Raw genomic sequence first — 18,679 nt, 5'->3', positions numbered from 1 at the left:
GAGGTACTGGGGGCACGGGGGGGATACTGGGGATATTGGGAGCACTGGGGGGGAATGGGAGGTCCTGGGGATACTGGGGACTACTGGGGATACTGCGGGGTACTGGGAGCACTGGGAGCACTGGGCCATGGCAGTGGGGACCAGTAGGGGGCCCTGAGGGGCACTGGGGCACGGGACTGGGGGCACTGGGGGGCGCTGGGCGTAACGGGGGGGGGGCCGGGCTGGGGCTACTAGGGGCTACTGGGGACCAACGGGGGCTACCGGGGGCTACTGGGGGCTACCCCGGGGCGCCCCCCCCCGAGCCGCCTCCCAAGCCCCGCCCCCTTGTCCAGGCCACGCCCCCACCGCTCCTGGCGGGAAAAGGAAGGAGGTGAGGGGCGGGGGGGCCGGGGGGCGCCGGGGGGGGCCGAGGGGGGGGCTCGGGGGGCTCCCGGGGGGGGCGGGGGGAATGGGACCCCGGGGGGCGGCGGATACTGGGAGCACTGGGGGGGTTCCGGGAGCACGGGGCGGGTACTGGGAGCTCTGGGGGACCCAGCCCAATGGCAGCGAGGGGGCACTGGGTGTGCTGGGGGCTGTGGTGGGCTGGGTCTCACGGCGGGGGAGGGAACTGGGGTCGCTGGGGGGTCCCTTGGCATTGGTGACACTGGGGTGCCCCACGGCTGGCTCCGTGTCTCTGGGGGCACCGGGGGGACCCCTCCCCACAGCGGGGTGGGGGGGCACACACACGGCTCTGGGGGGGGCGCACGGCACTGCCCCGTCCCCGCCCGTCCCCGTGCCCCGACGTGAGCCCCCCCCCCCCCCCCTCCGGCAGCTCCGTCCCCGATGGCGTCGGGCGAGCGCGAGGCGCTGCTGGGGCTGCAGCGGGCGCTGACGGAGGACGAGTTCGAGGCCTTCAAGTTCCTGCTGGGGGGGCAGCTGCCGCTCAGCCGCCTGCACCCCGCCACCCGACCCGAGCTCTGCGCCCTGCTCCTGCAGCACTTCCCCGGCCGCGCGCTGCCCGTGGCCGCCGCCGTCCTCCGGCAGCTCGGCCGCCGCGACCTCCTGCGGCAGTACCGGCTCCCCGAGGAGGACGAGGCCCCCGGCGGCCTCGGCGAGGCCGGCGGCGGAGCGCAGGGGGCTGGAGGGGCTGGAGGGGCTGAGGGTGCTGGAGATGCTCGGGGTGCTGGAGGTGCTCCGGACGCTGGAGGTGTTCGGGATGCTGGAGGCACACGGGACGCTGGAGGTATCCAGGGTGCTGGAGATGCCCGGGGTGCTCGGGGTGCTGGAGGTGCCCAGGCTGCTGGAGGTGCTCGGGGTCCTGGAGGTGTTCAGGGTGCTGGAAGCGCTTGGGGTGCTGGAGGTGCCCAGCGCCCTGGGGGTGCTGGAGGTGCTGGAGGTGCGCAGGGTTCCGGAGGCGCTCGGGGTGCTCGTGGCGCTGGGGGTGCCCAAGGAGCACCGGGATCTGCTGAGGACGCTCGGGGAGACACCGGGCGGGGAGGGGGGCACGGGGAAGACGCTGCGGCACCCCTGACGAGCCCCCCCCCTGCTCCCAGGCCGCCCCCCAAGGCTGCTGACGGAGCGGGACCTGCTGCTGGTGGCGCAGAAGCTGGGCAGCGAGTGGCAGGAGGTCGGCATCGCCTGCCTGGGGCTGCCGCAGAGCCGCCTGGAGCAGATCGGCGAGGAGCGGCCGCAGCGCGCGGTGCTGCGCGCCTTCGAGATGCTGCGCGAGTGGCGCCGGCGGCAGCAGGGGGGGGCCACGGCCCCCCGGCTGCTGGACTGCCTGCGCGGCGCCCCCGTGGACCCCGAGGTGCTGGAGCTCCTGCAGGCCATGTAGGGGGGGGCGCAGGCCGGGGGGGGGCTGGTCGCGCTCGGGGATGTTTTATGCTGGGACCGGCGGAATAAACGTGTTTGTTCTACGGTCACGGGTGCGTTCCAGGGCAAAACGGGTTTATTCCATGGTAAAACGGGTCTGATCTGTGGAAAAACGGGTCTGTTCCGTGGTAAAAATGGGTTTGTTCCAGGGCAAAAAGGGATTTATTCCAGGGTGAAAACGGATTTATTCCAGGGTTGATTCCAGGGTAAAAAGGGATTTATTTCAGGATAAAAACTGATTTATTCCAGGGTGAAACTGGGTTTATCCCAGAGTTCATTCCAGGGTAAAAATGGGTTCATTCCAGGGCAAAAAGGGATTTATTCCAAGGTTTATTCCACCCATCCCCGCAGCATGGTGGAGGCCGGTCCAGCCTTCACTGGGCTACGAGCAGGGGGAGCCCCCCCATGCCCTTGGCCCCCAAATGTCCCCCCCGGGGGGGGGGCCTAGAGATCGTGCCCCAGCCTCTCGATCTCGTCCAGGAAGAAGTCGAGGTCGGCCCTGGTGACGGCGGGGCTGGTGGCGATCTGCCGGAAGAAGTTGACCCTGGCGCCGTGGGGCTGGTAGCTCACCATCATGGAGCCCTCCCTCATCATCCTCTCCTTGATGGCGGGGGCCACCTGCGGGGGGGAAAAAGGGCTGTGGGGGAGGCTGCCTGCAGGGAAGGGGGGGGGGACGGGGGCTGCGCTCACCTTCCCCAGCCGCTCCCAGAAATCGTCGCAGCCCTCGCGGCCCCGCAGGCTGGGGGGCACGAACCAGAAGCAGAGGTTGATGAATTCGGGCTGCGGGGGGAGGGGGGGGGGGGGGCAGAAAATCGGCTGAGACCCCCCCTCACCGGCACCTCACTGGGGCCACCAGCACCGGCTGTGCCTTGCCTTTGGGGGCACCCCGACGGATCGGTGCGAGCCCCAAGGCTGCAGGATGGGAGGGGGGTGCCCCCTGCTCCCCCCCCCCCTCCCCGGGGCTCCCCCCGCTGCCGCAGCACCGAGGTGGGCGATGACCCCGCCGGCGGCCCCGTACCTCGAGCACCAGCTGGAAGCCGTCGCGGCGCCTCACCTCCTCTGCCAGGTACCTGGGGACAGAGCGGTGTCAGCCACCAGATGCTGGGGGGGGGGGGGGGGGCGTCTCACGGCCCCCCCACGGGCTCGGGGAGGGGTCCATGGTGCTCGCCTGGTGCAGGCGAAGGCCCTGTCGACGCGGCGCTCCAGCCCCTCGGTGCCCACGGCCTTCCAGAGCAGCCAGAGCTTGAGGCAGTCGACGCGGCGGCCGCACTGCAGCGTCTTGTCGCCGGTGTCGTAGGCCACGTCGTAGAACTTGTCGCGCTGGAACAGGTACGAGGCGCCCGCCCCGTGGCACCGCTGCAGCAGCCCCTGGGGGAGGCCGAGGGGGAGGGGGGGCTCAGCACCGGGGGTCTGGGAAGGATTTGGGGGGGCCCGGGGTGGGGGCGCGGGACCTACGGAGGTGTCGCGGAGGAGCAGAGCCGAGCACTGCAGCCCCACCGCCAGCATCTTGTGCGGGTTCCAGGCCACCGAGTCAGCCCTGGGGGGGGGAAGGGGGGCAGGGGGACGATGCCAACGCCCCCCCCAAACCCCCCCAGCCCTTAAGCAGCGAGCCCCAGGCCCGTTTGGCAGCGCGGGTACCTCTCGATGCCGGCCAGGAGGTGCCGGTGCGTCCTGGAGAGCAGCGCGCTCCCGCCCCAGGCAGCCTGCGGGGCACAGGGGGTTGGAGCAGCGGGCGGCCCGGGGGGCACCCCAGGGGGCGGGGAGAACGCAGCGGGGACCCCCCCAAACCCCCACGCACCCCCCCCCCCCGTTGACTCACGTCCACGTGGAGCCAGAGGCCGTGGCGCTGGCACACGTCCGCCACGCTCTGCAGCGGGTCGAAGGCGCCCAGGACGGTGGTGCCGCACGTGGCGCTGACGAAGAAGGGCACGGCGCCCTGGGGGGGGGCGGGGGGTGATGGGGGGGGCGGGGGGGCAGGGGGCAGTGGGGGACAAGGGACAGGGCATTGGGGCAGGGGGGCAGCACAACGGGGTCGGGGGATTTGCAGAGGGCCCCCCCTAGCCTCACCTCGCTTTTCGCCCTCTCGATCTCCTTCTCCAGCTCCTCGGGGATCATCTTCCCCCTGCGGGGTGCCGGGGGCTCAGCGGGGGGGGGCCGGGGGTCCCGTCCCGCCCCCCCCGCGTGGTACCCGGGGCCCTCACCTCTCATCCGCACGCACGAAGAAGACGTTGTCGGTGCCGATGCCCAGGAAGGCGGCCCCCTTCTCGATGGAGTAGTGGCTCTGGGGGGGGGGCAGCGGGGTTGGGGGGCTGGGGGGGGGCTGTCTCCGAGCCCCCCCACCCCGTTCCCATCCCCATCCCCACCTCCTGCGAGGCGAAGAGCGCGAGGCGCGGCAGGGCCCGGCTGCCCCTCTGCCGGCCCTCGGGGAAGCGCTGGAATCGGGCGACGTTCATGGCGTACATGTTGGACAGGGACCCTCCTGCGGGGAGGGGGGGGGCTCAGCAGCGGCCCCGGGGGGCGACACGGACCCCGGGACCCCCCCTTAGCCCCCACCCCACGCACCGGGGCAGAAGATGCCGTCGCCGCTGCCCCATCCCACCAGCTCGCGCAGCTTGGCCAGCACCACCTCCTCCATCAGCACGAACACCGGGGCGATCTCGTACGTGTACCTGGGGGGGGGGCGCCACAGGACCCAGGGGGGGGGAGCTGGAAACGGAGCCCCCTCCCCGCCCCGAGACACCCCCCCCATGTCCCCCAGGCACCCACTGGCTGGTGTTGAGGGCCTCGGTCAGCAGGCGTCCCGCCAGCGCGTGGTGGTCCAGCCCCGAGAAGAGCTGGTTGAAGAAGCGGGGGTGTCCTGAGGGGGCGGGGGGGGGGCGGGGGGGGGCATCAGCCACGGGGGGGGGGCTGGGAGCCCCCGCCCCACAGGAGCCCGGGCATACCGCCCTGCCAGGACCACGGGGAGGGGGCCACGGGGTGGGAAAGGGGGGGGGGGTCCAGCTGGGATGGTGGGGGGGGGGACACGAGGGGGGCTGCAGGGACCTAATGGGGGGGGCACAAGTGGGGTTTTGGGGATCTTTGGGGGGGGCACCTTTATGGGTGGGGGGGACACGAGTGGGGTTGTGGGGACCTGTGGGGATGGGGGGGGCGTGAGTGGGGCTGTTGGGGTCTTTGGGGGGGGGGGGAACCACCTGTATTTGTGGGGGGGACACGAGTGGGGTTTTGGGGGTCTTTATGGGTGGGGGGGGGGAACACAAGTGGGGCTGCTGGGACCTAATGGGGGGGGACACGAATGGGGTTGTCGGGGACTTTATGGGGGGGGGGGACACGAGCGGGGCCGTGGCAGGGCCGTGACGGGGCCGTGCGGGACCCCGAGGAGCAGCCGGGTGGGGAAGGGGGGGGCCTGCGGGCGGTGCCGGGACCGACTGGTTCCAACTGGATCCAACTGGTTCCGACTGGTTCCGCCTGGGAGCGCCGTGCCCGCTCACCGGTCTTGACGCTGTAGCGGGCGACGTCGCGGCAGCGCTGCAGCAGGCGCTGGGGGGGCTCCCCGTGGGGGCGCAGCTCCAGGTCCAGCAGCGCCCGCAGCTCCCGCGGCTCCCTCCAGTCGCACACCTGGGGGCAGGCGGCGGCGCTCAGCCCCGGGACCCCCCCGGGACCCCCCCCGGCCCCCCCTCGCCCCCCCCCCACCTTGAGGGCCCTGTCGGTGCCGTTGCGCACGGCCTCGTCCAGCAGCAGCTGCAGGGCCTGGCGCACGAAGTCCTCCCCCGCCGCCGCGTCCAGCCCCGGCCGCTCCAGGCCGCTGCCCTCCGCCATGGCCGCTCAGCCCTGGGGGGGGCACGGGGGGGGTCACGGACGGAACCCGGGGGGGGTCCCCTGCCCCCCGCCCCCCCCCCGGCCCTCACCTCCCCGCGGGTGCCGGGCTCTGGGCAGCAGCCGCCGCCCGCGGCCCCTCCCAGGGCAGGGGGCAAGGTGCGGCCCCCCCCCGCCGCGGCCCCCCCCCCGCCGCGGCCCCCCCCCCGCGGCCCAGCGCCTCCCAGCGCGCCCAGTGCCGGTTACTGGGCACGGCCCTGCCGGGGGGGGGGGGGGGGTGTTCTGGTGGTGCCCCCCCCTCAGCGCCCCACCCCCCACCCCCTTTTGGCTCCCACCCCAGGGTGGGCCGGGGGCAGCGGGGGGGGCTCAGCTGGGGGGGGGGACAGAGGGAGAGGGGAGGGGGTATGGGGGGGGCATGGAATGGGGGGGTAAAGGGCACCGCGGGGCAATGGGGGCGGAGGACCCCCGGGGGGGCACAAACGGGGGGGGACCCCTTGGGGGGCAATTCCAGGGGACCGGCGCCCCGTGGGGGGGCAATAACGGGCTGAGAGGGCTCCTGGCGGCGAGGAGGGGCCCGGGGCGCATGGCCGGGGGCAGGGCCCCCCCGGGGGCAGCGCCGCCCCCCCCGGTTGCCCTGGAGACGCCCTCCCGGCTCCAAGATGGCGACGCCTGGCTTCACGCGCCCTGAGCGCGCATGCGCGGCGCCGCTCCCTCTGCACGCCCCCTACCGGAAGTCCCGGCGGCGGCGGCGGCGGGAGGGGGGAACGGGAAGAGGAAGGGGCGGGCACTTCCGCTTCCGGGTCGTCGGCGGCGGCCGAGGAAGGGGGGGCGGCGGCAGCCGTTTGTAAACTCGGGGCGGCGCGGAGCGGAGCGGCCGGCAGGTACGGGCCCCGCCGCCCCCCCGGCACCGGCAGCGGACTGGGGAGGGGGGGGGAGGTTCCGCACCGGGCCCGGCCCCCCCCAGCCACGCACCGCGGGGCACCGGGCCCGGATGGGGCGGGGAGGGGCTGCAGGTGGGGGGGGGGGCTCGGCGGGAGGGGGAGGGGCCCCGGGACCGGTACCCCCCCGGGGATCGAGGGCCCCCCCCGGTAATAAGACCGCGGCACCGAGAGCCCCCCCCGCTAGAAGCCCCCTCCCCGTACTGAGCCCCCCCCGGAGCTAAGAAGCCCACCCCGGGCCCAGCGCCCCCCTCCCGACCCCCTCCCGGGGGACCGAGCCCCCCCCCCCAAGGACCGGTGCCCCCGTTCCCCCCCCCCCCCCCCATTTTGGGGCCTGCACCGTGACCCCCGCCCCCCAAAAGCCCCCCCCCGGACCTGTCGCCGTGCCCGCCCCCGTTAAGGTGCCCCCCCCCCCGCCCGGTGCCCCCCCCCCGGTGGCCCCCCCCCATCACGTCTCCTCCTTCCCGCAGGCGAAGACCCGCAGCAGCGTCTCCCGCACGGAGCCGGCGCCCCCCCGAGGGCGGGGGGCCGGGGATGACCCCCCCGTGAGGGCGCCGCGCCCCCCCCCGGCGCCGTCCCCCCGCGCCCCCGCCCTGCCCGGCCCCGTCCCCGCCGGGGGGGCCCGAGGAGGAGCCGCCCCCCCCAGCGCAGCCACGGCACCGGGCGCCCCGATCCCCGCACGATGTCGGCAAAGTGGAGGGTACTGGGCAAGACCGGCCAAAAAAAAATGATTAACTGAGAGAGAAACACACCAAAACAATACAAAAAATTTACAAAAAACAAAACAAACAAAAAAAAAGCCAAAAAGCCAAAAAAAAATCAAAAAACCAGAGCGAGGCTTCCTAGCGTCCTCCCTGGGAGCGTTAAGGCTTTGCCAGTTGAGGACAGACAGACAGACAGACAGACACACCCAGCATGGCTCAGGTAATGAGCCCCGCGCCCCCCCGCCCCTCCCCAGGGGAGCCGCTCAGCCCCGGGACGCCCGGCGGCCCCCCCGGCTGCCCCCCCCCAACCAACCACCACCACCACCGGGCACGTACCCAGGGCCCGGCCGCGCTCCCCTCGCCACCCCAACCCCTCCCCGTGTGCCCCCCCCTTTCCCCTCGCCCCCCCCACCCCCCGTTAGCGGTTAGGCCCCCGCTTTAACTCTCTGCCCCCCCCCCCGTCCCCGGCAGGGCTTCGGGCGCCGCGTTGGGAGGGCCGGGGCGCTGCGTGGCTCGCGCCTGCAGCTCGCCGCCCTTCTCTTTCTTCTCTTTCTTTTCTTTTTTTTTTTCCTTTTTTTCCTTTTTTTTTCCTTTTTCCGCCCCCCCCACCCTTTCCAGGCGAGCCTCCTGGCGTGCGAGGGCCTGTCGGGCGTGTGCCTGGTGCCCACGGCGGCCAGCAAGAAGATGATGCCGAAGCAGGGCGCCAAGGCGGCGGCGGCGGCGGCGGAGGGGGGCCGCGAGCGCGGCGGCGGTGGCGGCGGCAGCCCGGAGGTGCTGGTACGGCCGCAGCGCGGGGGGACGCGGGGGCAGCAGCGGCGGCGGCGGCGGCGGCAGCGGCGGCAGCAGCAGCAGCGGCGGCAGCGGCGGCAGCAGCGGCGCCGCCGGGGGTCTCACCGCGAGTTTTTTTCCGCCCCCCCCCCCGCCCCGCCCCACAAGGCGCTGCGCCAGGACGGCGAGAAGCCGCGCGGCCGCAAGGAGGAGGAGACGGCGGAGGCGGCGCAGCCCAAAAACTCCATAAAAAAGGCAGGTGGGGGGGCGGGAGGGGGCCGGGGGGGGGGCCGGGAGCGGCGCCCGGCCTGGCTGGCGGCGGGGGCTGACGGGGCTGCCCCCCCCCAGATGGTGGTGATCAAGCAGAACGGCTCCTTCCAGCTGAGCAGCGCCAAGAACTTCATCTGCGAGCTCTGCTACGGCGCCTTCCGCAGCAGCTACCACCTCAAGAGGCACATCCTCATCCATACTGGTAAGGACACCGCCGAAACAACCCCCCCCCCATTAATTAACCGCCCCGGGCTCGTCGCCTCGAGGCGGGGGCGGCGTTTTCCCCCCTCTGAGCGCCCCCCCGTGCTCCCCCCAGGCGAGAAGCCCTTCGAGTGCGACGTGTGCGACATGCGCTTCATCCAGAAGTACCACCTGGAGCGCCACAAGCGCGTGCACAGCGGCGAGAAGCCCTACCAGTGCGAGCGCTGCATGCAGGTACGGGGCCCGACGGGCTCTCGGGGGGGCTCCTCGCCCCTGGGGGGGGTTCCTCCTCCTCGCCGGGGGGTCCTCACGCCCTGCCTGTGTCCCCCCCACCCTGCAGAGCTTCTCCAGGACAGACCGGCTGCTGCGACACAAGCGGATGTGCCAAGGCTGCCAAACCAAAGCCCCCGAGGCGCAGCTGCTGCTCTAGGCCGAGGTGACCGCTCGCAGCGGGGCGCTCGGGGGCCCCCCCCCCCCCCGCGCCGCGGGGCCCCCCCAGGACTGCCAGACGAGGTCCCGACACTGTACATAGGCTGAAGATCGGCTGGAAACCTGCCCCCAGCCGGCGGCACCCGGCCTCTCGTCCCCTCCCCGCGGCCCCGAGAGCGGCGCGCCCCAAAAATCCCGCGGGGGGGCGCCCGGCGGCCGGGGGCCAGCCCCAAAACCCGCGGGTTTCGCAAGAAAAACAGCGGGAGGCGGGGCCTGCGCCGGCCGCTTCCCCTCCCGGTGCTCGCCGGGCTTTGGGGCTCGGGGGGCCGGCTCGGGGGCCCCTGCCCTGCTGCCACCGTCACGGGGGGGGCCGCCCGGAGCCCCCGGCCCCAAAATGCCCCCGAACTGACTGCGGAAGCCCCCGGCCAAAGCCCAGGAGCCGTTGCAGCGGGGGAGCTGAGAAGCCGGGGGGGTGTGGGGGGGGGCTTCTGCTCACTTCTGAGCCGTCCTGGGGGGAGCGCGGGGCCCCCCCCTCTGTGCTGGGGTCCCTGGGGAGGAGGGGGCAGCGCCTGGGCCCGCTCGGAGCCCCCCCAGCCCCCCCCCCCCAGCCCGCTGCGAGCCGAGCAACCGCCCCCGGCGCCTCCGAAAGCAGCGGCCTCAAAACCAAACTCGGAGAGGGGGGGGAAACGCCTCGGGGCAGCGCTCCCACGGGGGGGGGCGATTCGGCGGCTGCCCCCTCCCCCCCCCGCAGCCCCTCCAAAAGCCCCTTGCGGGGACCCTCCCGGGGCAAGCAGCACCGGGAGGGGTCGGACACGGCCGGGGGGGCTCCGTTAACCCCGGGGGGGGCTCAAAGGAGCGGCCGCGGGCGCGCCGGGGGCTGAGGAGAAGCGGGAGCAAAACCGCGCGCGGCGCCGCGGCTCGGGGCGGGGGGTAAGGGGCGGGGGGGGCCGTTTTGTTTCGGTTTTCGTTGTTTTTAATATACTTATTTTGCTACGGGGGGGAGGGGGGGGGGCGGGGGGGCGGCGGGGGCCACCTCCCTTTGGAGCTGTAGTTTTTCTAAGGCCAGGAACTCGTCTCTTTTTACCAGTAGCGTGGCGTCCGCTCTTCGTGCCGCTAGGGTATTTAAATAAACTCCGTGGTTGCCCTTTTCTACCCTCGGCTCTGCCTCTTCTGCCGGCAGGGGGCTTGTTTTTGTTTTTTTTTAATGGGGGGGGGGTCAGGGTCCGAGGACAAAACTTAGGGGCCGCTCCGAGCTTGGGGGGGTCACTGCGAGCCCCCCGCGCCGCCGTCCCCTCGCTGCGGGCAGTAGCTGGGGTTGACGACGGTGGTGGTGGCGCTCCGGAACAAGGGGTTGTTCTGCGGGGGGGGGCACAAACAAGGGGTCACCGCCGGCACCGGGTCAGCCCCCCCGCCCCCCCCAGCTCCCCCCCGGTGCCGTACCTCGTCCCAGCGGGCGCGGTGCCGCTCCTGCTCGAAGCGCCGCAGCTCGCGCCGGTCGCGGATCTCGGCCCAGCCGCGGCCCCCGGCCGCCAGCAGCAGCCCCCCCGCCACGATCCCGGCCACCAGCCCGGCCGCCAGCGCCGCCGGGTGCTGCGGGGGGGCTGCGGGGCGGGGGGGGGGGTCAGCGGGGCCGGGGGGAGGGCCCGCACCGTCCCGTCCCCCCCGAACCCGGCTGGGGGTGTGCGTGGTGACCCGGAGCCTCCCCCAGAATGGAGCTGGGGTGGGGGGGGGGCGTGGGCATCAGGACACCCCCGGTCATGTCCCAGGGGTCCCAGGGGGGCCAGAACTCCCCCCCAAACCCATCCAAGGGGTCCCATGGGGGACAGGACCCCCCCAAACTTGTCCCATGGGTTCTCTGGGGGCCAGGACCCCCCAAACTCCACCAGGGGTCCCATGGGGGCCAAGGGTCCCCCCCCAACGTGTCCCGGGGTCCCATGGGGGCCAGCTCCCCCCCCCCGAAACCCAGTCCCGTGGGACCCCCAGGTATGGGGTTTGGGGTCCCTGGGGGCTTGGGGTCCCAGCGCCCCCCCCGTGCTCACCCTCCTCAGCCCAGACGGTGACCACCACATCCCCGCCGGCCCCCTCCTCTTCCTCGTCCTCCTCCTCGCTGCCCCCCCCCTCGATGAGGAAGATGAGGATGCGCCCGTCGGCTGCCTTCTCCCGGCACAGGGCGGGGGCCGGGGGGGCCGGGGGGGGCAGCACCCGCAGCACTGTCCCGTTGCAGGCCTGGCTGCAGTTCCCACGCAGGGGCCCCCCCCCGAAGGCGCCGCAGTCCACGCAGTCCCTGGGGGCGGCCCCCGGCCCTGTCACGGCCCCGGCCCCAAACTCCCGGTCCCCCCCCCCCGTGCCCATGTCCCCAAGGAGCCCCCCCCATAGCCCCGCACCCACGGCCACCCCGTCCCCTCCTTGTCCCCGTCCCCATTCCCCAGCCCCCCCCGTCCCCATCCCGTCCCTGTCCCCCCGCCCCGCATCCCCCCCGCCCCGCATCCCCCCGTCCCCATCCCACCCCCCCATCCTCATCCCCCCGTCCCTGCCCCCCCCATTCCTGATCCCCGTCCCCCCACAACGTCCCCGACCCCCCCCACGTCCCCCGTCCCCATCCCCGTCCCCATCCCTCAGCCACCCCCTGTCCCCACGTCCCTCGTCCCCATGCCCCCCCCCCCCCCCCCCGCCCCCCGCTCACCGCAGGCGCTGGCAGGGCCCGGGGCAGGAGGGGCAGCGGGCGCAGAGGGGTCCCACGAAGCCGGGCTGGCAGCGGCAGCGCCCGCACTCGCAGCGCCCCCGCCCGCTGCACTCGCGGCCCCCCCGGCGGCAGCCGCCCCCCCCCAGGCTGCAGCCGCAGCCGCTCCCCGCGAACCCCGGGCGGCACCGGCAGCGCCCGCACTCGCACGTCCCCCGCTGCGGGCCTGCAACGGCGTCGGCCCTCAGGACCCCCCCGCGGCACGGGGGGAAGGGGGGGGGGAGCTGGGGGACGGGGACGGGACCCTGAGGGTGGGACCCGGGGATGGGGCCCTAAGGGTGGGGGCACGGAGATGGGGGGGACCCAAAGGATGGGGACGGGGACGGGGACCCAGGGGAGCGGGGTGGCCCCAGGGGATGGGGACTGAACCCACAGGGTGGGGGTGGGACCCGTGGGAAGGAGACAGGGGCGGGACCTGGGGAAAGGGAACCCGGGGACGGGGACGGGACCCCAAAGGACGGGGACAGGACCCTGAGGATGGGGACGGGGACGGGACCCCAAAGGACGGGGACAGGACCCTGAGGATGGGGACGGGGACGGGACCCCAAAGGACGGGGACCAACCCCATGGGACACGGCCAGGACCCAAGGGAACACAGCAGGGACGGGACCCCACGGGGACGTGCAATGGGGAGGGGACCCCCCCGAGGGATGGGGACCCCAGGGACCGGTCCCCCCGCGTCCCCCCCCCGCGCCCACCTCCGCAGGGCAGCCCCTCGTGCCGCTCGCAGGCGCCGCTGTCGCACTCGCAGAAGCGGCCGCTCAGCCCGGGGGGGCACTCGCAGGCGCCGCAGACGCAGTGCCCCCGGCCGCTGCAGGGGGGGGCCGTGCTGTTGGGGGGCCGGCAGCCCCCCCACACCTCCTCCTCCGCCTCCGGCCCCTCGCACTCGCAGCGCCGGCCCCGACGGCCCCCGGGGCACCTTGGGGTGGGGGCAACGGGGTCAGCCCCACAGCCCCCACCCCACCACCCCCATCAGACCCCATTGCCCCCACCTGACCCCGTAGCCCCCACCCCACTCCCCCATCTGACCCCATTGCCCCCCCTTGACCCCCTTGCCCCCACCTGACCCCAAAGCCTCCAGCCCACCGCCCCCTCACCTGACCCCATTGCCCCCACCTGACCCCATTGCCCTCTACCTGACCCCATTTCTCCCTATCTGACCCCACAGCCCCGCCCCCCATTGCCCCCCAGGGACCCCCCGCACCTGCAGACGCCGCAGTCGAGGTCGCCCCCGCGGCAGAGGGGGGCGCGGGGGGCGCGCTGGGTGCAGGGGCAGTGGCACAGGGTGCGCACCCCCAGCTGCAGCTGCTCCGGGACCCCCAGCACCCGCAGGGCCACGTGCTGGGGGGCCTCCAGGCACGCCTCCGCCCGCACCCGCACCGTGAAGGTCACCTGGGGGGGGGCAGCCACGGGGGGGGGCATTCATGGGGCGGGGACACCCAAGGGAGGGGGACACCCACGGGATGGGGACATTTATGGGATGGGGATGCCCAAGGGATGGGGACACCCAATACCTGGGGACACTCATGGGTTGGAAACACCCATGGGGTGGGGACACCCAAGGGAGGGGACATCCACGGGACAGGGACACCCACAGGGTGGGGACACCCACAGGGTGGGGACACTCGTGGGAAGGGGACGCCCATGGGGTGGGGACGTTTGTGGGATGGGGGCACCCACAGGACGAGGACATCCATGGGGTGGGGACACGATTGGAAGGGGACCCCATGTGCTGCCCCCCCCTCCCCCCACCTGCTGGTTGACGCGCACGCCCGAGCAGAGGCCACGGTGGGGCTGGGGGGGCTCGGGGGGGCCCCCGCAGTGGGCCTGGAAGCTGAGGCTGAGCCCGGGGGGCAGCGGCGAGTGCTGCAGCTCCACCGTCGAGGTCAGGCTCTGGGGGGGGGAGGGAGAACGTCAGCACCACCCCCCCGTGTCCTGTGCCCCTTCTGCCCCCCCGTGTCCCCAGCGTCCCCCCCATGCCCTGTGCCCCCTCTATCCCCACATCCCCCGTGCCCCTGGTGTCCTCCCCGTGCTCCCCCCCCGCCCCCCCCGCCCCCCCTCACGTTGTAGGCATCTGTGATGAGCTGCACCACGTTGCTGGAGTCGTCCCGCAGCTCCCCCACCACCGACTTGGGGATCAGGCGGCTCAGCTCCTGCGGGGGGGAGTTCAGGGACCCGGCATCATTGCAGTGCCCCCCCCCCGCACCCCCCTCACCCCCTCCCCAACCCCCTCAGACCTTGTAGAGCGGCACCGTGGGCCGGGTGACGGCGAAGATGGGCTGGATGTTGGCGGCCGACAGCACCTGCGCCAGGTGCCCCACCGAGGGGTAATCCTGCAGAGGGGGGGGGGACACGAGTGGGTGCTGCGTGCCCCCCCCTCAAAAATTGAAGTCCCCCCTGCCCCCCCAGCACCTACGTAGAGGTGGCTGCGGTTGTAGACGCCGCTGGCGTCCAGGTGGCAGCGGCTGTCGCTGGGCAGGACGATGCCGGCCAGGCGCCCGTCGCCCGCCGTGTGGAAGGCGTCGTCCGAGGCGAACACCAGCAGCCGCGTCACGGGGCGCCAGCCGATGCGCTCCTGCGGGTACCGGGCCTTGCACGCGCACGGGGCTTGCACGCGCACCGCGCCTTGCACACGCGGGGCAGGTGCAGCGCCGCGCTCTGCTTGCGGCCAGCCACGGCCGCTCCCCGCAGCCCCCGCTGCCAGCAGCTTGCACGCGCACACCGGCAGGCGTGCACACTTGAACACCCACCCTTGTGTGCCCGTTTGCACGCACCCACCGTCCTGCGTGCACCACCATGCGTGTGCAGTGCTCCCACGTGTCCACTGCTCCCGCATGCAGCCCCGCTCTTGCACGCGCAGAGACCCCTGCACACGTCTGCACTCTTGCACACACACGCTCTCATGCAGACTTGCCTGCACACCTCCCTCTTGCAGAGAGCCCCCCCTTTGCGTGTGTCCCCCTTGCACGTGCCCCTCTCTTGCACGCCCTCCGCCGTCTTGCTCTCTCGCACTGTCCCCTTCTCTTGCATGCCCCCCCTTGCTGTCTCGCACACGCCTGCTCTCGTGCACGTCCTCCCTTGCACGCCCCCCTCTCCCGCCTGCCCCCCCTCGCCCCCGGCCCCCACCTGGCACAGCGCCACCTGCATCATGGCATCGAAGCCCCCCTCGGGCGCGTCGAGGTTGCCGGAGATGCGCTGCCCCTCCAGGCGCCGCGTGAACTCCCCGGCGTCGGCTGTGAGCGAGAGCAGGTGGCGGAAGGCGGCGGGGGGGTCGCAGGGCTGCCCCCGCTCGGGGCAGGGGTTGTGCAGCTTGGAGGGCACCGTGCTGACGAACGGCAGCACCGGCTTGTCCACGAAGGCGCCGAAGCCTGCGAGAGGCACGGGGATGGCGCGCTCAGGATGGGGTTTTTGGGGGGGGTGCAGGGTTTTTTTGGTGTTTTCTTTTAGTTTGTTTGTTTTTCTTTCCCGGGGGGGGGTCCCACCGATGCGCACGGAGGCAGAGGCGTTGCGCAGGGCGGCCAGCAGGTCGCTGCCCAGGCGGCGCAGCGTGTGCAGGTCGTCGCGCATGGAGTAGGAGAGGTCCATCAGGTAGTAGAGGTCCAGCGGGAGGCCGCCCGCGCGCCGGAACCGCACCTCCAGGGGCAGCTCCTCACCTGGGGGGGGGAAGAGGTCAGGGACCCCCCCGGACATCAGTGTCCTATCTCCCCACCCCCCCAGTGCACCCCCATCTCCCCCCATCTCCGTTTACCCCCCCTTCCACCCCCACCTCCCCCCAATTCTTTCCCCCTCCCCCCTTCCACCCCCATTACCCCCCCTCCATCCCCATCTGCCCCTATCCCACCCCCCCAACCCCTTTCCGCCCCCATTCCCCCCATCACCCTCATTCCCCCCATATCGCCCCCATTCCCCCCATCACCCCCCCCACCCACCAATTCCCCCCCCCATCACCCCCCCACCCCCCAATTCCTCCATTCTGCCCCCCCCCCGCACCAGGCCGAAGCTCCAGCTCAATCCTCTGGGGCCGCAGCTGGCGGCTCTGCGTCCCGGCCCCCCCGGCCCCCCCCAGCTCCTCGTCCTCCAGCACCCGCGTGCCCCCGCGGGGCTCCAGCACGGCCTGGGGGGGGCAGCCGGCGCGCTCCAGGGCCTCCCGGGGGGCACAGCGCGACGCCTCTGCCTGGCCCCCCCGTGTGAAGTCCTGCGGGACGGGGGGGGGGGGGACAGCACCCACCTGGGTCCTGGGTCCTGCACCCAGCACCCTCCAGCACCCTGCACCCCACATCACCCCCTGTGGCCCCGCACCCCCACCCCCCACCCCACATCCGCCCCCTGCACCCAGCGCTTGCACCGCTCCCCCTGCACCCCCCATGGGTCCTGCACCCCCCCAGCACCCCCCGGGGACCCGCCCCCCCTTGCAGCACCCGCCACCCAGCACCCCACATCTGCCCCCTGCACCCTGCATGCCCCCCGCCCCCCCACCCCCCGCCCCCATCACCCCCCCCGCACCCCTGGGACGTGTGAGACGGGGCCGGGTGCGCCCCCCCCGCCTCCCCCCCCCTCGCTGTTTGTCACCGAGGTTTCGCTGCTTCCTGGTGACAAACCGCGGGGCCCGGGGGGGGGGGCACCAAGGGGACAGGGGCACGGCGAGCACCCCACGGCACGGGGGGGAGGGGGGGCACCGGGGAGAACAGGGACCCCGGGGACTTTGGGGACAGGGGGGACCCCATGGCACAGTGAGGACCCCAGGGCCCAGGGATCCCCGGGACCCCCCCTCCCGGAGACCTCAGGGACCTCCGTGCCCCCCCCATGTGGTGCGTGGGGCACCCAGGGGGTAGTGGGGCCCCCCCCGGGCCCCCCCCGGCACAGCGTGACTCTGGGAGACCCCCAGGACCCCCGAAATCAGTCAGGGGTCTGCAGGGGGACCCCCCGATAGGGACCCCAACCCTCAACGTGAACCCCCAAAAGGAGGGACCCCCCCCCAGGACATTGCCCTCCTCCCCCCCCCTGCCCAGGACGCAGGGACCCCCCCCAGGACACTGGCCCCCCCGGTCATTGCCCCCCCCCAGGACACGGGGCCCCCCATTCCCCAAGGGAGCAGGTGAGAGTTGGGGGTGAGCCCCCCCGGGGATGCCCTGGGGGTCCCGGGGGAGGGTCTCGGGGGGGTTCTCGGGGGGGGGGGGGCCCGGGGGGGGTCCCACTCACCGGCTCCTCGCACCAGGCGCAGTGGGGGTGTGAGCGGATGCACTCCTCGCAGGTGGGCTGCGGCTGGCAGGAGCCTGCGACAGGCCGGGGGGGGGTCCCCATCCTCTCATCCCCCCCCCCCACCTTACCTGCCCCCCCCGGGGCCGCCAGCAGCAGCGGCAGCAGCAGGAGCCCCCCCGGCCGCCCCATGGTCCCGGTGCTGCAGGAGGGAGGCGGCGGCTACTGGGCCCCCCCCGGGGCGGGGCGGGGCGGGGGGGGCGGGGGGGGGCCGTATCCTGCCCGCTAGGGGAGGGCTGCGGCGGGGGGGGGGGGCGGGCGCTAGGGGGGGGGAGCGCTATAGGGTTATGGGGGGGCGCGCGGGGGTCACTACGGGGTCATGGGGGGGTCATGGGGGGGTCACGGGGGGGTGCAGCGCAGCCCGTGCCGGTGTCGCCCCCCTGCGGCCACCCGGGGCCCAGCAGCCACGGGCCGGGGGAGGGGGAATAAAAGGCGGGGGGGCCGGGGGGGGGGGAGGCATGGGAGGGGGGCACCGTGTCCCCGTCTCGTCCCGGGGGGGTGGTCTCAGGTGTCCCCCCCCCCCCCGTCCCACGGGGCATTCCCTTGTCCCCAGGAAGGAGTTAGCGGGGGGGGCTGTCCCCAGGTGCCCCCCATCACACCGGGGGGGTCCCATTGTCCCCAGGTGTCCCCCATTATCCGGGGGGGGCACCCCTTACTCCCAGGAACACCCCATTACCCCGGGGGGTCCCTCCACTGCCCCCCATTACCCCTGCCCCCCCCCTGCTGTCCCCCCTCATCACCCGGGGGGGGTCCCCATAACCTGGGGGGGGTCCCTATTGTCCCCGGGTGTCCCCCATTACTCTGGGGGGGGGCCCGTCATTGTCCCCCATTCTTTGAGGTCCCCCCCCACTGCCCCCCGTTATTCTGCCGCCCCGCACAGTGCCCCGTTATCCCCTTGGTGCCCCCCCCCGCCCCATGGCGTGTCCCCGTGCCCCCCCACCCCCCCGGGGGGGTCCCCAAGGAGCACGCCGCCCCCCCTCGTTTCCATTTCTTTATTTTGCAAAAATAGAAAAGCCCCGTGGCCCCCCGGGGGGGGGGCGGGGCGAGCTGTAAACATGGCTGCGGGCCCCCCCCCCCCGCAGGGGGGGGGGCAGCTCGGGCACCGGGGGCGACGACAGCGGGGTGGGAGGGAGGGGGGGAAACCCCCCCCCCGGGCCCCCCCTCTCCATGGTCTGGGGGTTTTGGGGGGGGCCCGGTGTAAACGCGAAGGAATAAATAACGGGAGAAAAGTGCTGCCCCGGGGGGGGGCACCCCCCGTGTAGTGTAACGGGCCCCCCCGCCAGCCCTGCACCCCCAAAACTATGTGGGGGGGGGCGTGGGAGGGGGACGGGTCCAGCGCTGGGGGGGGGGAGGGCAGGGGCACCCCACACACACCCAGCCAGGCTGGGGGTAACAGACATCGCGGGGGGGGGGCAATTTGGTCCCGGGGGCAATTGGGGCGCCCCCCCCCCCCTTGTAAAGCTGCCCTGGGAGGGATTTGGGAAGGGGGGGGGCCCCTGCCCCGTGCCCTCCCCCCCACAGCATCAGGGTCTATATGGCTTCGAACCCCCCCACTCCGTTGGGGGGGGGGGGGCACCGCGCGCCCCCATCTTTGGTCTCTGTAGTGTTGTGTGCCCGAGGAGGGGGGGGGGGGCAAAGACAAGGGGGGGGGATTTTGGGGCCCCCCCACCCCAACAGCATAGAAAAAGCAAAACCCACAAGCAGCTCCC

General features: G+C 73.5%; 4 protein-coding genes across 9 annotated transcripts; 2 read left to right on the top strand and 2 right to left on the bottom strand.

The window, feature by feature from the left end:
* Positions 1-336: 336 nt before the first annotated feature.
* On the top strand, positions 337-1,862 carry LOC309890861 (uncharacterized protein). The gene is made up of 3 exons (XM_082785263.1): positions 337-370; positions 812-1,222; positions 1,533-1,862. Exons 2-3 carry the CDS (start codon positions 823-825, stop codon positions 1,811-1,813), a joined length of 681 nt encoding a protein of 226 aa, XP_082641389.1. The 5' UTR covers positions 337-370; positions 812-822; the 3' UTR covers positions 1,814-1,862.
* Positions 1,863-2,068: 206 nt separating this feature from the next.
* On the bottom strand, positions 2,069-5,854 carry CSAD (cysteine sulfinic acid decarboxylase). Of its 3 annotated transcripts, XM_082785253.1 has the most exons (15): positions 5,757-5,854; positions 5,542-5,679; positions 5,340-5,466; positions 4,618-4,708; positions 4,414-4,520; positions 4,215-4,330; positions 4,053-4,132; positions 3,919-3,973; positions 3,671-3,787; positions 3,490-3,554; positions 3,307-3,388; positions 3,020-3,219; positions 2,870-2,921; positions 2,542-2,631; positions 2,069-2,469 (listed from the first exon to the last, which is right to left on the bottom strand). In XM_082785253.1, the coding sequence occupies exons 2-15, from the start codon at positions 5,665-5,667 to the stop codon at positions 2,296-2,298; spliced, it is 1,482 nt and encodes a 493-aa protein (XP_082641379.1). In that variant the 5' UTR covers positions 5,668-5,679; positions 5,757-5,854; the 3' UTR covers positions 2,069-2,295. The 3 variants fall into 3 exon arrangements, with proteins under 3 accessions (XP_082641379.1, XP_082641380.1, XP_082641381.1); XM_082785254.1 differs by lacking the exons at positions 5,542-5,679; positions 5,757-5,854 and having other exon boundaries at positions 4,618-4,685; positions 5,340-5,404; XM_082785255.1 differs by lacking the exons at positions 4,618-4,708; positions 5,542-5,679; positions 5,757-5,854 and having other exon boundaries at positions 5,340-5,456.
* A 593-nt stretch (positions 5,855-6,447) lies between these two features.
* Positions 6,448-9,021, top strand: ZNF740 (zinc finger protein 740). Of its 3 annotated transcripts, XM_082785262.1 has the most exons (7): positions 6,448-6,545; positions 7,073-7,302; positions 7,925-8,083; positions 8,243-8,329; positions 8,423-8,546; positions 8,661-8,779; positions 8,886-9,021. In XM_082785262.1, the coding sequence occupies exons 2-7, from the start codon at positions 7,285-7,287 to the stop codon at positions 8,973-8,975; spliced, it is 597 nt and encodes a 198-aa protein (XP_082641388.1). In that variant the 5' UTR covers positions 6,448-6,545; positions 7,073-7,284; the 3' UTR covers positions 8,976-9,021. The 3 variants fall into 3 exon arrangements, with proteins under 3 accessions (XP_082641388.1, XP_082641386.1, XP_082641387.1); XM_082785260.1 differs by having other exon boundaries at positions 7,925-8,329; XM_082785261.1 differs by having other exon boundaries at positions 7,073-7,526; positions 7,925-8,329.
* A 1,028-nt stretch (positions 9,022-10,049) lies between these two features.
* ITGB7 (integrin subunit beta 7) lies at positions 10,050-17,102 on the bottom strand (the record flags this gene model as incomplete). 2 transcript variants are annotated; one of them, XM_082785259.1, is made up of 14 exons in its annotated part: positions 10,050-10,330; positions 10,415-10,516; positions 11,026-11,258; positions 11,658-11,880; positions 12,413-12,633; positions 12,919-13,106; positions 13,467-13,607; positions 13,778-13,867; positions 13,952-14,047; positions 14,131-14,289; positions 14,841-15,082; positions 15,197-15,367; positions 15,705-15,909; positions 16,914-17,102. In XM_082785259.1, the coding sequence occupies 14 exons, from the start codon at positions 17,100-17,102 to the stop codon at positions 10,191-10,193; spliced, it is 2,400 nt and encodes a 799-aa protein (XP_082641385.1). In that variant the 3' UTR covers positions 10,050-10,190. The 2 variants fall into 2 exon arrangements, with proteins under 2 accessions (XP_082641385.1, XP_082641384.1); XM_082785258.1 differs by having other exon boundaries at positions 10,088-10,330; positions 10,415-10,575; positions 11,014-11,258.
* Positions 17,103-18,679: the final 1,577 nt, after the last annotated feature.

This window comes from Aythya marila (genome assembly GCF_965140915.1).
Source record: "Aythya marila genome assembly, contig: HAP1_HAP1_SCAFFOLD_845, whole genome shotgun sequence".
Taxonomy (NCBI): Eukaryota; Metazoa; Chordata; class Aves; order Anseriformes; family Anatidae; genus Aythya; species Aythya marila.
Note: the sequence above shows the minus strand (reverse complement) of the source record. Positions and strands in the feature narration are given on the sequence as shown.

Coding starts and splice junctions, on each gene's coding strand:
- LOC309890861 (XM_082785263.1), top strand. CDS start 823: ATGGCGTCGGGCGAGCGCGAGGCGCTGCTGGGGCTGCAGCGGGCGCTG. Junction 1,223..1,532: donor AGGCACACGGGACGCTGGAG/GTATCCAGGGTG, acceptor CCCTGCTCCCAG/GCCGCCCCCCAAGGCTGCTG.
- CSAD (XM_082785253.1), bottom strand. CDS start 5,667: ATGGCGGAGGGCAGCGGCCTGGAGCGGCCGGGGCTGGACGCGGCGGCG. Junction 4,521..4,617: donor GAGGCCCTCAACACCAGCCA/GTGGGTGCCTGG, acceptor CCCCCCCCCCAG/GTACACGTACGAGATCGCCC. Junction 3,974..4,052: donor TTCGTGCGTGCGGATGAGAG/GTGAGGGCCCCG, acceptor GGCACCCCGCAG/GGGGAAGATGATCCCCGAGG.
- ZNF740 (XM_082785260.1), top strand. Junction 8,330..8,422: donor CCAAAAACTCCATAAAAAAG/GCAGGTGGGGGG, acceptor GCCCCCCCCCAG/ATGGTGGTGATCAAGCAGAA. Junction 8,547..8,660: donor GCACATCCTCATCCATACTG/GTAAGGACACCG, acceptor TGCTCCCCCCAG/GCGAGAAGCCCTTCGAGTGC.